The sequence below is a fragment of the Echinococcus granulosus genome (assembly GCF_000524195.1).
Source record: "Echinococcus granulosus chromosome Unknown EG_S00010, whole genome shotgun sequence".
Lineage (NCBI taxonomy): Eukaryota > Metazoa > Platyhelminthes > Cestoda > Cyclophyllidea > Taeniidae > Echinococcus > Echinococcus granulosus.
Genome location: NW_020170390.1, coordinates 1,549,059 through 1,565,136, shown reverse-complemented (window position 1 = coordinate 1,565,136; position 16,078 = coordinate 1,549,059). Strand labels below are relative to the sequence as shown.

The window sequence follows — 16,078 nt, the reverse complement described above, 5'->3', positions numbered from 1 at the left end:
TCTCCCACTTCTGCCATTCCTACTAACATTATTGTTGGGATCCCTCGATTTTTCTCATTGGAACCGAGCTGTAAGTGAATTTTTCACGGTATATAAAATGTCGTAACGCAAAATTATCACAATTGAAAGTTTTTTCACCAGTTCTATACAGGGTCAGTGTGTTGGAGCAAAAGGAACATGACTGCGTGGATGGTGTATGGGTCGTTAAATAACGAGATCGCAAATGTAACATTTATCCGAATGGTGTTAGCTGCTAAAGCTCCCTTCGTATAGTATGCATTTCTTAGTGCGGTTGTATGTGTGTATGCTTTGATATGTGCTTTGACATTCACAACTACTTTAAATATTGTCCTTAACTGATTATGAAGAATACGCAGTGCCATACATTTACAGGACATAGTTGTTAAGTGGCGCTGCTGTCGAACCCGATGATTGGCTGCGTTTGGGGCATAAATTTCTTGCAGACTAGTAGAAGAGCTGATGAGTTTTGGAAAGGAATGGCATGGGAGAAAAACCATGATAGCAAAGTGGATGCCGAAAAATGGAGGTTGGGGTCCCTACTTATCTAACCGTATGGTTTAGACGGTGATAGTTATGTCACGCATACTGCTGTTGAGCGTTGTTCGAGGTGTTTTCCTGCGGCTCCATTACACGGTCCATCACATAATGGTTGTTTGATTTAAAACTAGCTAACAATCACCTCGTAAGAATACGGTAATTTTTAACCACAGTGCAGCATCTAGCCAATTTCACTGAACTATTGTGTAGCGTTCCCTTTCCGAAACGCATTATCGATGATCGCTCTCTCAGCAGCGTTAAAACTGATTAATAATTAGCAGGGAGAGCATTTCGCGCCTAAGTAGGTGTTTTAAGGGACATTTTTGACTCTAGTACAACATGAAATACAAAAAATGCCGATGCGTGTATCTGTGTTTGATACTTATTCCCTTCTCTCGTTTCAGTTGTGACGCTGTCTAACTTAGTTGTCTCTTGCTTTTTGGGAGGTAGTGCCAGATATTCACTCTTTTAATTTCAATAGCGCACTGACAGCCATGCTATTAATGTGATTTCAATAGCCCCCTGATTTAAAGCCTCCTTAAATTATCCCATTACGAAGAAATTTGTCGTAAGCCTTTGGTGAGGTTTTAATTTTTGTGCGGCTAGGATTTTCGTTTATTTTTGGTGCACGATGATTATTAACCCCATCAAGTTGGTTTTCGAATAATCTGGAAAGCTCGCAGAGGCAGGTAGATTTCGTTGCCAAGTTCCAAAAAATCATCCTTTAAAGAAGGAGGTTATTTTGGATATAAAGCCGAATAAATACTCAAATACGTTATACAAACGTAAGAACAATGGGTGTGACACGTAAACAAAGAGCTTTTATCTGGTATTTCTTTAAGGCTGAAAGAGGTCTCCGTGTTTGTCTTCGAAACTGGAGTCGCTGCGGGCTTTAACAAGAAATCTAAGGGTGTTATTCAAAGCACTGTATTTTCTGCATTAATTTACGGATTTGAGTAACAATTTAAGGTTGAATATTCTAAACTCCTTGCCCATAGGACAAATCGTACAGAGCAAATTTTTCTCTCAGGCAACGAAAAGGTCATCACAATGGGACTCTCATTTTTTTCAAATGTGAAACCAAAATTGCCGTTTTAACAGCCTATTGAACAATTTTTTAGCCTGTGACCAGCGTCGCCCAAATGGTAGGTTTTGAAGAATCGAAAAGCCCTAAAAGCTTTTGCGATCCATATTTGGCTAGTTTGTAGCACCTTAAACTGAGCTCTGAGTCCAACACTTCATCGCTTTTCTTATAAATAATTTATGCTCACTGATAAATTACTCTTCGTTTGGACTTGCTTTGCTTTAGGTGGATTATTTGTTTATGTCTACTGGCAGCCCTTCTAATGGCGTAGCCTCCTAACTGCCAGTTTTCGTGCATCTTCATGGCGTCTTTGGTCCGGGCGAGTTTCGCGTCTGTTGCAGCCCGGCTGGGTTGTGTGCCTACTTTCGCAGGGGCATCTCGGCATGTTTCAACGGTAGGGAAAGATTATACGATTATTGACCACACCTATGATGCCGTTGTCGTCGGTGCTGGCGGTGCTGGTCTTCGTGCTGCTTTTGGCTTGGCTAATGAGGGCTTTAAAACTGCATGTGTCACCAAGCTTTTTCCGACACGTTCCCACACCGTCGCTGCCCAGGGTGGTATTAATGCTGCTCTCGGAAACATGGAACAGGACCACTGGAAATTCCATATGTTCGATACGGTGAAAGGTTCGGACTGGCTCGGTGACCAGGACGCTATTCACTACATGTGTGAAGAGGCTCCCAAGGCTGTTATTGAGTTGGAGAACTATGGAATGCCTTTTAGCCGACTGGAAAATGGCAAAATTTACCAGCGTGCTTTCGGCGGTCAAAGTCTCGATTACGGTAAGGGTGGTCAAGCTCATCGGTGCTGCGCTGTTGCTGATCGTACTGGGCACTCGCTTCTCCACACTCTATACGGTCGCTCACTCCGTTATGAAACCGATTACTTCATCGAGTACTTTGCGCTAGATCTTCTGATGGAGAATGGTGCGTGCCGTGGCATCAACGCGATGTGTCTCGAGGATGGGACGATTCACCGGTTCCGAGCCAAAAATACTATCCTTGCCACTGGGTAGGTGTCAAATTCTGAATTTGTACTAATTTTTGTAGCGGTTATGGTCGTGCTTATTTCTCCTGCACCTCTGCACACACTTGCACCGGTGACGGTACTGCTATGGTCACTCGTGCTGGCCTCCCCAACGAAGACATGGAGTTCGTACAGTTCCATCCTACCGGTGGGTTGATTTTTGCTTACTTCCTTTAAAGGAGGAAAGTAGGTTAGGAAAGTGACTTTCTTTAGGTATTTATGGCGCTGGTTGTCTCATCACTGAGGGCTGCCGTGGTGAAGGTGGCTATCTGATCAACAGTGAGGGTGAGCGGTTTATGGAACGCTACGCTCCCAATGCCAAGGATTTGGCTTCACGAGACGTGGTGTCTCGTGCTATGACGATTGAAATCCGCGAGGGTCGTGGTGTCGGTCCTCGTAAGGATCATTGCTACCTGAAGCTGCATCATCTGCCTCCCGACCTTCTGAAATCTCGGCTCCCCGGTATCTCTGAGACTGCTGAAATCTTTGCTGGTGTTGACGTTACAAAGGAACCGGTTCCTGTTCTCCCGACTGTGCACTACAACATGGGTGGTGTGCCAACTAATTACAAGGGACAGGTATGGTTAAAAACTTCCATTAATTAGTGGGAATCATTTTTGTTCGGGTTCAGTGAGCTTCTTTTGCTTAGGTTATCACTTATGATGCTGCCACCGGCAAGGACAAGATCATTCCTGGTTTGTATGCTGCTGGTGAAGTTGCGTGTGCATCTGTGCACGGTGCCAACCGTCTGGGTGCTAATTCGCTTCTCGACCTTGTCGTCTTCGGTCGCGCTTGCGCCCTCGACATTGCTGAGAAATGCAAGCCCGGTGATTTTGGCCCCGAGCTTCATCCTGAAACCGGCATGGAGTCGGTCGCCAACATTGATAAACTCCGGAGTGGAAAGGGCCAGTTCCCTGTCAGCGATGTACGTTGGTCCTTAAGACGTTACATACGTGGTTTTCGGCTTACTCTAAAATGTATCTCCTTCAGGTCCGCCTCGAAATGCAACGCACTATGCAAGAGCATGCTGCTGTCTTCCGAGATGGTCCTGTGTTGAAGGCTGGTGTCGAAAAGATGTTAAAGCTCTACGCCGCCAAATACGACAACCTTAAGGTGTCTGACAAGAGTCTCATATGGAACTCGGACCTTATTGAAGGTCTTGAACTGCAGAATCTCCTCATTAACGCTGTGCAGACGATTGTTGCTGCTGAGGCCAGGAAAGAGTCTCGGGGTGCTCATGCCCGTGAGGACTTTAGGCAGAGAATTGATGAATACGACTACTCAAAGCCGATTGAAGGTCAAACCAAGAAGCCAATGAGTGAACACTGGAGGAAACACACGATGAGCTACCAAAACCTCAAGACCGGTGCCGTTAAACTTGAGTACAGACCCGTGATTGACAAGACTTTGGATCAGAACGTCTGCCCCACCGTGCCTCCGAAAATCCGTTCCTACTAATAGTTCAAGGTAAATCTTATTTTCACAGCTTTCTCGCCTTCATGGGCTTCACAAACGGAACTTTTTTAGTCTCTGCCACCATTGTAATCAAAGCAGTTCTGGTTGACAAGAATTACGTTTTTGCTATGTTCCGGTCCCGCAAGTCTTAGTGTTGGTTGATTGTGCGTCCAAACATGTAGTATACTATGTCCCATTTCCATTTTCTCCTATTCCAAATGTAATGCTAATAAAATTTCATTTGGATACGAATGGCTTTTTGAAGGCGTCATTAATGGTGTGTATGATTGGTGCTAGCCGCTTCCACATGCGGGTTTTCTGCGTGGCCTGTCAGCCATTTCCATATTCCGGAGGTGGGGTTGTGTGCAACGGGTTCGGGGTGGGTATATCCCGATTCTAGTGATGCCCTGTTGTGTAGTCGTGGTGTCGATTTTTACTAGGGCGGGGTTTGTGTGCTTTGCGTCATCCCGTATGTTAGCGTCGGGGTTGGTACTCTGGGCCGGTGTTTAAACCCCAGTGACTATCGTGGCGTTTGGAGCACCAGGACGGTAGTTTTTACTTTCTCCTAATGGTGATCACCTTACGGGTCGGAGTTAACAACGGGTTCGGACTAGTTGTTTTGTCGGGGTGATTCGCACTGCGCCAGCACGCGCCAGGTGCCGAACGTGCAATGGTTTCGCAGACCATCACAGTTTACCGCAAGGCAGGGTTGTTGTCATCCTTGGCTGTGATGTGTGTGTGAACTCGAGTGTTCATTTTGAATGCGTGGTCCACCGATGCATGGGGAATGGTGTCGGCTAATATTTTGGAGTTCATTTGTCAGGGCGTCGCCTCGTATGAGCGCTTCTTTTGACGTGGTTATTTACAGGGTTGGATTTTACTCCAGTAACAAGCCGTGGGCCACCAGAGGTGTATATTAATTATTCCATTGGTGTTTTTAGTGTTTAAAACAATCGAAATAGTTCCTCGATGGATCGTGTTCTTTTATTCTCGAAAATTAGCCCTGATTTGATATGATCGTAAATGGAAAGACTTGAAATGCTTTGTATCCCAGTAATCAGGTGGTGTGTGAAGAGGGATCTCATTACCCCTCGTTGGTCGTATCCCAGGCTGTGGAAACTAATCGGAATGATGATGAGTAAGTGGGACACGTCAATTACAGCGACCAGTAGGGAAGGCAGTGGGTATTTGGTTAAGTCAGGTGCTCATATCTGTGGGGTCGCTAAAGTTGGATTACTTTTTTCATCTGTGCGCAATCGGGCAGCGTACTGCATAATCGTGCAATCGGATGATGTAATAATAATAATAGCGACTATTCAGCTGTCGCCTTTTCAAATTTAAAATTGGCTTCATCAGCTCAAGCAGCTTACTAGCTAGGTTTGAGAGCGAGAAAGGGAAGGACACCCCTTCCATGGGTTGAGATGACAAGGTTAGGGTGGGCGCAGCTCTCTTGTCCCCGTCCTTGCGCATGGAACCCCCCCCCCCTCACCCCAGTGTTGCTAAGCCCTCGCGGTCTGTGACGCTGCACGTGTGGGTTTGTAAGCCAGCGCTGGCTGACACACGTGTGGATCAGGGCTGATATCAACGGGCCTCACCCGTGCCAGCTTACATACAGTCCATCTTTTTAATAATGGGGACACGTAACCTAGACCACGCCTCTGGCAGTTTTCTCAGGCACACCATCCAAATCGTGAAGACCCACTGCCAACTTTTGTACGCATGTGAAACGTACGGCGCCGAATTCAGCCACCGTAAACCAATTGGCCGCGTGGTTTCGTGAAAATTAGACCCTTGTAATGCGTCTCACACCTATTCCACAACTCATGTGGGATTGAATGAACCACCTAAATGCGGAAATATGACCACTCCAGGGGTTTGCTTTTACCTGGCATGTGTGTTTTGCAGCTACCGAGGCGCTTTGGTGTATTTCAAGATTGAATGCCAACTGCCCAATGGCATCGGTGCTCGCATATTTGTAACGTCACATAGTGCCTGCTGAAATGCCGCAAAAGTGCGAGTAGCATTGCAGCGATTGAAAGGTAAAACCATCGCACCGAATCGACTGCAGATCCTGGGTGGAGTGTCTGAGCATGGAAATGAATTGTGCCTTAATGACAAGCGAGAATGCGCGGTCAAGGTGAATAAATTTGTTGCTTTATTTCACAAATATTGAGGGAATTTTCAAACTATGCGTTTACTAAATTGAACTTAGCTTCTATTTTCGGAAGAATGACATACTGACAGTTGGATGCTCGATAAATTCAATGTGAGCCATGAACCTTTGACCCGAATTTCGTGGGTGGACCACTGTAAGGGTAAATCGTGACTGTGACTCGGTGGCTGCTGTGAGTTCAGCAACCACCACAGTGGGCTGTTTAAAAAAAGTTAAAAACACAGATCAAATAAATGAAACGCAGAGGTGAGTCCCATCCAAAAATGTGGCCTGAAAGTTTTCTTGTTTGGGCAATTTTACCTGTTTGTGGAAGCGGTGAATGGACAGGTATGTCAAACTGCGTCTCAACCTGGCGTCGAGAGCAGTAGCCGTGGGTTGGAGGCAAGTGCCTATTCATACGCTCTAACAAAGGCGAGTGAGTGAACAGCGTCATGTGCTTCTGCATTGTGCATCTGTGGGCCGCCAATCACAATTTGAAATGCCGAGGGCTTGGAGGACATCGTATCTGCATCAAGGCTCACGGCATTTCCTCACACAAACGCTGAGCAGTGTAATAAAAGCAATCAATTTTATGAAACATTTGTATCATTCTATCCGTTGCAAAAACGCCCTTTTAAGAGATATGCACAAGCTTAGCTGAACCAGAAAAGCACCAATTGATTCGTTTATACTAAAAACTGAATTAAACGGTTCTTTTAAATTTCTATTTTTGGGAACAATCATTCCACATTTCTCATTTTGGTAGTCGTTTTGACCTTCCATAATCACGCTAGTGGTAGCAAAATGAGGTCGACAACCCCATTGACATTTCTCCTCCTAGGGGAGAAGGGTGATAGTCACCTTCCAGTAAGGGTTCCACTTGCCTTACTTCTTCGATAATCATCAGGTTCACCATTATGGTGACTCACATAGGCGGATACGCCAGATCCACCTAGTTTGCTGCCTGGAGTCCATGCTCAGCTATTTGTGTGACCGCGAGAGAGGGTAAATGAAGTAGGCAGATGTGAGGTGTCGACGACCAGCACTTTGTGACGACGCCCCCACATTTGCTCGTTAGTAGGCCTCACGCCTGAACCCCAGACACTCCAGGGACGCAAAAGACGATGGCATCGATACGCCAGCATCATCACTTACCCACCCAGATGTGTCACACACAACCAGCATCGCGACTAATTCACATACTTATTCGTCGGTTAGTGGAACGTTGTACCATTCCCTTGATCAAAACTTTGCATTGCCTACTTCCAACGTTTTGAAGTAAGTGCAATAATATGCCTTGAAATCATTCCCATACCGTGCCTCCTTGAACTAGCAACCCCTAAGCATTATTATTTCACTGATATTAGGAAAAACAGGTGTGATAAATAGCGAACTCTTTTTCGGAGCCTGCAGAGGCAAAGTTCAAGTGCCGCCATGGTCTACATAATGATATTTACGTCTAGAATTGGTAAGGGCTACATTTTTAGAGGAACTTGTTGATGACTGAAGCTACTGCCAATATTCTTCCTAGCCTGCATGCAATCTTACTCGATTTCCATCGCTTAAAGTCCGGTCAAACGGAAAAAAAGCTGCGATCTATTAGAAATAGTTCATTTTACAGTAGCAAATACTTTATTCAAAAAGCATTTAAATATTTGATATTTAATAGAAGTAACTTAAATTTTAAAATATTAAAGGCACTAATATTCAGTAAGCATCAGTGTAATACTTTGGCCTTTTTGTTAATCTCTTCGTTTATTACGCGGGCACTTGGGGCCTCGCCATCGCACCTCCGCTGAGCTGCCTTGCCTCCGGGACCATGTCAGTATTCCCCCAGTCCTTCTCCACTTCTTCAATACATTCTTATGTCCGAATGTTAGGCCTTCTTTAGTCTTCAAGGAAGTTTCAGGGTACTCCGACCAGTACTTTTCATATTCAAAAACCTTTAGCATATCCAAGCGAGAAAATTCTTATTACTACGGGAGATCACAGCAATTGGAGGACAACGGCGAGAGTGCTGTCTGGCACGGACGTGGCTTGAATGAAGCCGTCCCCGGTTCTCTTACCGCATGGGGCAGAGCAATGCAGATTTAGGCATTTAAAAAACACAATTTTAGGGCCTAAGGCTTCGAGGCGCACATAAACGTAGTGTTTAGCGATTTGTTAACAATCACAAATATGTCATTATTCTGGTAATTGTTTCACACTAACCGGGTTTTACGAAACAACGCACTATGTGTTCAGGTATGGTGTTCAAATGAGGTCATGTGAGGAGTCGATTTCAACCAAATTAGGCTTGACAGGACTTTGAGCAACCCAGGCTAGATAAGTACCAAACGGTAGTAGTAATGTTTCAATCCAAAGACCCGAAATGTCAGAAAGTGGACAAGATAGTGCCACAAATGTGAAAATTCTGTAAGCTTAGGTTATTATCAAAGCTGGCCGAATAAATTACTTACTGATAAGTGACGATGTTGCAATGATTTGATGTTCTGATTAACCATATTTTATTTTTCCGTATTTATTAGTCTCGTGGCTTGCGCTCTACCCTTCCAACCCCCTTGGGCTTTAAAAATGACACTTCAAGATAAAAACTCGGAGTTCTGCAATGCTGTGTTTTATTTCCAAAAAAAATTGTACATTTGACAGAAGGTAAATATTAAAACAGTTGGATTTGCACCTGTTACGTGAACAATGCAAACTAGGACGCACAGGTTCGTCCGAACAGAATCGGAGCTGCTGCGATATTATTTCACAGGCTCCATGGCTCACGTAAAAGCTGATTAAGATCAATTTGTTTGTAAAATATGAATTTTGCTGTTGGATTGAGAGAATTCATGTAATTTCCAGAAACCATGAATTGCATTAGAGTAGGTGAATTTGGAGAATTATAGCCTTGATTATCCTGACATAGCGGTATTATTTTTGCAAAAAATGACTGTATTATTGGTTCGCCGTTGCAAAAATAGGATTGAGATGCTTTCTCAAACCATGGTTTGGTTTTTCTGAGCAATCAACAATTGTTTTGACGTTCAAATGCAGAACGCGTGCCAATTTGCCTCAAATGAATAAAGCAGAACTTTGCCTTCGTTAGACCTTCTTTGCTAATTTTGGGGATTTTGTTTTGTCAGAATTTCTAACTGACTGATCTGATAAATATTAAGCTCTTCATATTTACCTTTATTCAACGAAAGAAGATTCAGAGCTTAAATACGGTCGTTCCAATGGTAAAGGACCATGGACAATGGCTAAAATGGCAGAGGTAGTGTGACAATAAAGGAATTCTGTCTAGGCGGAAACAACAACAGCGATGTTTTTAGGATATTTTGGTTGGGATCCACATAAGTCTTCAAGCCAAGAGCGCCCGAGTACTGCAAGATGACCTTGAAATAAATAGGCGATCAGTAGTAAATTACGCAAAACGCATTTTTACTTATAAATTTTAAGTAAAACGTCTAATATCCATTTATAAAGGCAACGTGTAGTGTTCCACTATCGCTTTAAAAATTTAGAAATCGTCATTTGCTATTTATCTCCTATAATGCATAATTCCGGTATTCCTGTAGAAAGAAAAAACAGCAACAATCTTAAGGGAAAATATGTACTGCATGGAATTAAAAGCTACTATAGTACAGCGGCAGTACCCTAGGTTTGGGATTGCATTTGTTTGTAGTCAGCGCACTAATCACTTTCATTGGTATTATGGAGACTATAAGAAAAACCGTAAATGCTCAATCATTGGGCTTTGAACTACGGAACTGGCATTGCAACCTTACAGCAACTGAAAAAATGTCAACACTCTTAACTAAACAAAGAAGTAAAAATATTTCGAGCAAAATATGATCCGCTTTACGCCTACTCACCTGATTCTAACCATGTAAATGACGCAGTGACTTTGGTTCTATTACCAAGCTTCCTAATTGCAAAATAAAAAGAGATAGTAAATAATAATATTAAGCATTTATAACTTCATTTTTGCCTTAGTGCTCACAAAAGGTTCAGCTCTTAAAAAATTATGAGAAACGGATCACAAAGGCCACTAATTCCGTCTTTGTGCTAAATAGGGTTTTAGACACCTTTCGGTTTTTGCAAAACAACCACTTCCCAAGTTAAAATTAAAGATATTTATTCATTAGATTTTACTGTGGAACGCCTCTCATTTGTCATGGTCGGCCTAAAAAAGACCCGAATACACAAAAAATATAGACATGGAAGAAGGCGTTGGTTTGGGCAAATTTTAGGAGCCAGTGAGATAAGGATTGCTGAATAAAGATTCCAAATGGAGTGGCACGTCATCTATTTACTCTGAATTGGATATCCAAAGAAATAATTAATTAGTAAAGGTTGTCAAGGTTCTTCACGTAATCACCAGGGGTGATAGAAATCACTCCTCAGATTACTCGTGTTGAGGCCTGCGACAAGGGCTCTCAGAATGCAATAATGGCAGTAATTGAAACGGTTGGCAACTATAGCGCACCTCCAACTTCCATGCGTCAGGCAGGCCCTTTGATCAGCTGACTAGCTCCTACTAGCTCGTGCCTCTTAAGTCAGGCATCAATCATTCTCAAGTTCCAGCGCGTTGCTCCAACTCCGTGTGCCAATAAAGACGCTATCTCACTTAATCTTTAGCGAAATCACCTTAGTCATGGGGCTTCGTTTAATTACAAGTATAATTTGCATTCTGCACAACAAAGTCAAATTACCACTACTTGAGGAAACATTGTCGTGGAGTCGAAGTGACATGGCGACGAAGAATTAATGAAATATTTCGTACAAAAGTAGTAGGACATATAAAAAAACAAGTATTATTTATTGAGAGATCATGAACCGTGTTGACGAATGGGGTTTTACGGAGCCATTCACAGAATGAAAGCATTCCCATTAATTGCATCGCTTTTTATATCCCCCTGAAGCTGGTAAATGTCAAATTGGCCTCTTCTACAATGATAGCTCAATTAAGCACTTTAACACAGCGACCAAGTCCATGCCTGCATTTTGAGACGGGATGCAATTATCTTAATCAACGAGGGCATTCAACCAAATTATCTCTGTGGGAAACCGTTTTAAAGTAGTTTCAAGATTAAATATTAGGAATGGGAATAAATTAAAGTTACAAACCGCGAGGCTGGCGGCGATGACGAGTTTGGCAGTGGGGGTAGCAGTCGCGTGTATGACGGTTCCTCCCTTGCCGATGACCATCTCGTAAAGGGAAGGTAAAAATCGCCACATGTTTGCTTCAAATCATTGTTATACAAACAATTAATACGATAGTGACTAAAAGGAGTGATGGGTTAGGGGTTTCCACCCACCTGAAAGCATCTATTAACTGGAACATATTAGACTAACTTGAATGTATGGAGAAGCTTAAGGGTCTATTTGCCTTTAAAAAAATATATTTGAGCAGGCAAATGGAAAGCATCATTCATGTAATCAGCGTATGAGGGAATTTTTTGGACTGGATTTGCATCAAAACTAAGGAAAAGAGTCAGATAAATATTTTATCGGAAATAGCTAAGCTAAAGTTAAATGAGATCTCAGAAAAGGCGCCGTCATTGCCACTTATCGCATGTTTCGGCAGTTTAAATGAGAGTGCAGCTAAACTTAACTGCTTTGGATAGTTGGAAGTCACTGGTGCAGAATAGGACAAAGTTAGGCTTGGTTTCATGAGCCACTGCTCTCGGAAGTAACGTAGAATAAGGCCACATCCTGCTACGCTGATTGTACATTGCGAAGCGCAGCAGGAACAAAGACATTAGGCTTATGAATATCGTAACTGATATCCACTTGCCAGGATACCACTATGATGTTGTTATTATCAAATGCCAGGTGATTTGCAACGGGAGGCAAGAGGGGAGTGGGCGTGAAATTTGCAAGTAATAGGATGAATGAAGGCATAATGGTCAATCAAAGTTACACAAACGTTCTTGCACAGCTACGCCTTCTGCGATGCCAAATGCTACATACAGGTTTGAGTGTGTGAAAAAAAAGGCCCCAAATTAGCCGAGTTGTAATTTATGCAGAAACAGGACTTAAGGAAATGACTCCAGCGTGATTCCGCAGAAGTGATTGAAGACAATTTTCTCAAAGGCTTTGCATACTGACAGATATATGGTCAAGCAAAATCAATTGTTATCTGTGAAAGAAGTGAAGCTCAACTAACGCCTATTAAACAATGGACGCTAAAACTGCACATTTGCAAAAGGAAGCAAAACGAACTTAAAAGCCATATCTTTCGAAATGCCGTAATACAGCCTTCCAAAAAGTAGGCATTAACTATACGGTTCCTTTAAAGAGAGTGCCACTTTCATTTTCTGATCCTACAGTTAATCTATCTTCCTATAAATGCAGAAGTAAGAGTTAAAGACACACGTTTGTAAAAGGACGGTACGGCTAGCTCTTGGAGAATATCAGGGATTTTAAAACCTTATTTAAATTGAACTTACCTCTGCCCCTTGTATACGTCCACTTCTGTTCATTGAGGCGTCTGCCTTCACAAGTGCCCAGCCACGTCAATGCAATGATGAAAAGAAGCAAAAGAATGATCTTGTTCATTACAATCACTTCTATAAAAGATCAGAGGCTGAAGCCTGTCTGCTGGAGCCCAATCGTCTGAATCATTATATACCAATGAAAGGCGCAGTCACGTAATTACCATTCGAGTGTGATTGGCTTATGGGCGTGCCAATCGAGGCTGATGCGTGTCGTGGCTCCACGGAGCCCCCACTTCATTTCAGATTCTAATCGAGCTTGAGATAATAGGTTCACTTCAGTCTCCTTCATCTACCGCCCTAGATCTTGGTTTGGCGAATAAAAGTAGTACTTTTCTAGTCAAGGTAAGGCTATTCTTTTGGGAAAAGCTTAAAGACTGTGCACCTGATTTGGGAAGATAGCACTATGAAAAAGTAGTAATTATTGTTAACTTTACGGATTTTAAAATGAAATATTCCGTCTTTACAGTTCAGTGACTAATCATCTTGACGTCAATAGCAGGTATTCCATGTCATCACACTCTAGGCGTCTCTGGGACTGACTGATGAGGATTTTGAGTCATCGCATCACACGAGATACATGGCTTACAATGACTGAACCTGGATTAATATGCCGAATTTTTATTTAACTGTACTTACCTGTCTTTACAACACATTCTTTGAAGTTTACTAAAAAACTATCCCATCTCCGAAAATGGCATCCGAATTGATTCAAAACATTATTTTGCGATTAGTTTTGCTAAGTATCCGCCATTCTTTCGGTGTTGAAACACTGCCTCTGAACACTTGTAAGTAGTCAAAGCCAATTCTGTAATAAGTAGTAAATAAGTTCTTCGCTACGTTGCCACCAAAGTTATGGGTAAAGCTATTATTCTTTTGTTCTTTGGTAGTCTTTTGACAGTTCATAGTTTTTGGTGAGACGTTAGGGTGGTCAATTAAAAGCAAACATTACACTGACTCATAAATTCCACTACGAGGCACGATTCAAAGTTTCCGGGTAAATTGCTTATAGAAAAAAAAAGCATTTTTGTCATTTAGACCGACGCCAAATGCGCAAATAGCTCAATATCCATCCATATCAAGTCTAAGAGGTGCTCTTCACGGGAGTAGCTGCATCACAATGGTAGATAGATTAAAACCAGCTATTTTATTTACCTGTTCAACAGGAATGTCTTTACAATTGATGAGGATTATGACGAGAGATATGTCGCTTGCGAGTTTCTAACCTCGAGTTTACAATTCGTACAACCACGCCAGAGAAGCACATTACTGCAGGAATATACGCTTCCTTCTAAGAAAATACCTGAGACTCTTTCTAGGGTCCTTGATAATGGAAGCTGTATTGTATCTAAATGACAATGAAATAGGGCAAAGCCTCTCTTAAGCTGTTGTAATGGAAGCGTTTAAGTGCCACAGTTGTGAATGCTTGCCCCGTGGCTTATGGTAATTGCAGTTTAATTCATTCAGAGCAGAAATGAAAGCATTTGTACAACGAATCCATTGACGAAGAAAATTGTTACCTATGATCAAAATTCACAAACGTTTTGCTTTAAGATCTACCTAGATAATTCTTTTTCAAGCCAATGCAATGTTGGGATATCTAATTAAAAGAAAATAGTTATGTGGTAATTCTGGGCATTTTTACTCCGTAAACAACCAGACTAAATGGTGTAAGGCTTCCGTACTTCCACTGGGCGCCATGATCTCCGAACTATGCCAGCATTCCTCAGCCCTTCTGTACTTCGGGAATACACATTCTGCCCTGATATTATGTTGAATGAGTCTCCATTAAGCCAGGTGGGTCAAAATACCCACTGACTCTTCAGAGACAGTGAGAAAATAATAGGTAAAGCAATCTCCACCATATTGTAAATATGGACCCCACAGGAGTACATTCGGGTCCCGCCTTATAGGACATGTTTACTCCCAGTATTTAACAGATTAAGAAACTGCCCAGATGATCTTCTCCTCCTCACAGGCCTAGATTCCGATCGCGAGGCGCTTGATGTCACAAGGCCTTTGAAAGTCAGCAATAATGTGGTATGAGTGGTGTAAGCCAGCCTCCGTATAAGTTAAAAAGCCGCACTCTGTCGTCCTGCATCGTCTAATAAGACTTAATGTGCCGCAGACACTGGCACGCTAGAATACACATTTTAAATTCTTACAATGCCTTTAAATTAATCTTAGTTTTTCTCCATTTAAAGCAATGAATTCATCGTGAACATTTGATTACTTGCCTACAAGATGTCACACAGGCAATTTTGGGACCACTTGGCATGTGAACTCAATCAAAACTTTTGCAGATGTCATAGTGTGAGTAAAATTAATCTTGAGTGAGAATATCTTAAAAATCCTTAAAAGCTTATTCTTCTTCTCCATGAACTGATAAACCGCTCAAGGAATTCGCAGCACTGGAAAAATGCATTTCTTCCCACGCAATCCCTATGGCTTCAAGCGTGTCACCTATGTAAAATAAGGCTTTGTTATTTCATTTGGCAAACTGCACTGCATGATGCCAAAGACTGAAATGTTGCGAGCCTAAAAACTTACGGAACATGAACACCCCAATGGTAAATCCGTTTTGATTGCTCATGCTTACTCTATCGCCTGGAGTAGTCTAAGCATGAATTGTGTGAGAACTTTGCGTTTTAAACAGGAAAAATATTATTCGCAAAGACAGCATATTTATAAAGTTTTCAGTTAAACAAAACTGCTCGACTTTGAAAGCTGTTCTAGCATAAGAGGGCTTATTGATGATTTTCTTTTTTCAAAAGCGCTCAGAATTGACTGCTCCTATTGCACAGAAGGTATTGCTTTGCATAATTCCCAAAGAAAAGTCATCATTTTTCGGTATTGCTGCTTATCTCAAAAAACTCTTTCAAGCATGTTTATGCATAAGCATCATTGCTCATTTTTTACAGAATACAATGGACTTCCTAAATCTGGTCGCATAAGATGGGCTTACTATAACATCCAGTTAGTTTGAAATTAGGTTTTGGTTTCGCGAGCACTTGAAGCCCCACCCTTGTGCTTCCCGTAAAGGGTATGGCCTTCGGGTCATGCTGATAGCCCTCCCTCAGTCCTCCTGCACATCTTGCCCCCGAATTACGTCTTCATTCGACTTTAGGGAAGACTCGAGGTGCTGGAATGCTTATCTGTTTACTTGTAATACAACAGCGGTTCATCCTTCGGTTCTGCTGAGGCGCCACTTTTGTACTTTGAATTAGACCCCTTGTACCTCGCTGGGTGGGTTGGCCTTTTGGGCCATGCCAATAGCCCAGACACCTTCTCCGTGCTGAATATATATATTTT

The 16,078-nt window shown here is 42.4% G+C and overlaps 2 protein-coding genes across 2 annotated transcripts; one reads left to right on the top strand and one right to left on the bottom strand. All coding sequences in view use genetic code 11, as the record gives it.

Annotated features, from left to right (window-relative positions):
• Nucleotides 1–1,943: 1,943 nt before the first annotated feature.
• On the top strand, nucleotides 1,944–4,129 carry EGR_02366 (Succinate dehydrogenase [ubiquinone] flavoprotein subunit; the record flags this gene model as incomplete). The annotated part of the gene is made up of 5 exons (XM_024491615.1): nucleotides 1,944–2,656; nucleotides 2,695–2,819; nucleotides 2,885–3,249; nucleotides 3,321–3,596; nucleotides 3,662–4,129. The coding sequence occupies 5 exons, from the start codon at nucleotides 1,944–1,946 to the stop codon at nucleotides 4,127–4,129; spliced, it is 1,947 nt and encodes a 648-aa protein (XP_024354121.1).
• A 2,755-nt stretch (nucleotides 4,130–6,884) lies between these two features.
• On the bottom strand, nucleotides 6,885–11,021 carry EGR_02365 (hypothetical protein; the record flags this gene model as incomplete). The annotated part of the gene is made up of 6 exons (XM_024491614.1): nucleotides 6,885–7,115; nucleotides 7,898–7,953; nucleotides 9,051–9,283; nucleotides 10,050–10,083; nucleotides 10,142–10,194; nucleotides 10,897–11,021. The coding sequence occupies 6 exons, from the start codon at nucleotides 11,019–11,021 to the stop codon at nucleotides 6,885–6,887; spliced, it is 732 nt and encodes a 243-aa protein (XP_024354120.1).
• Nucleotides 11,022–16,078: the final 5,057 nt, after the last annotated feature.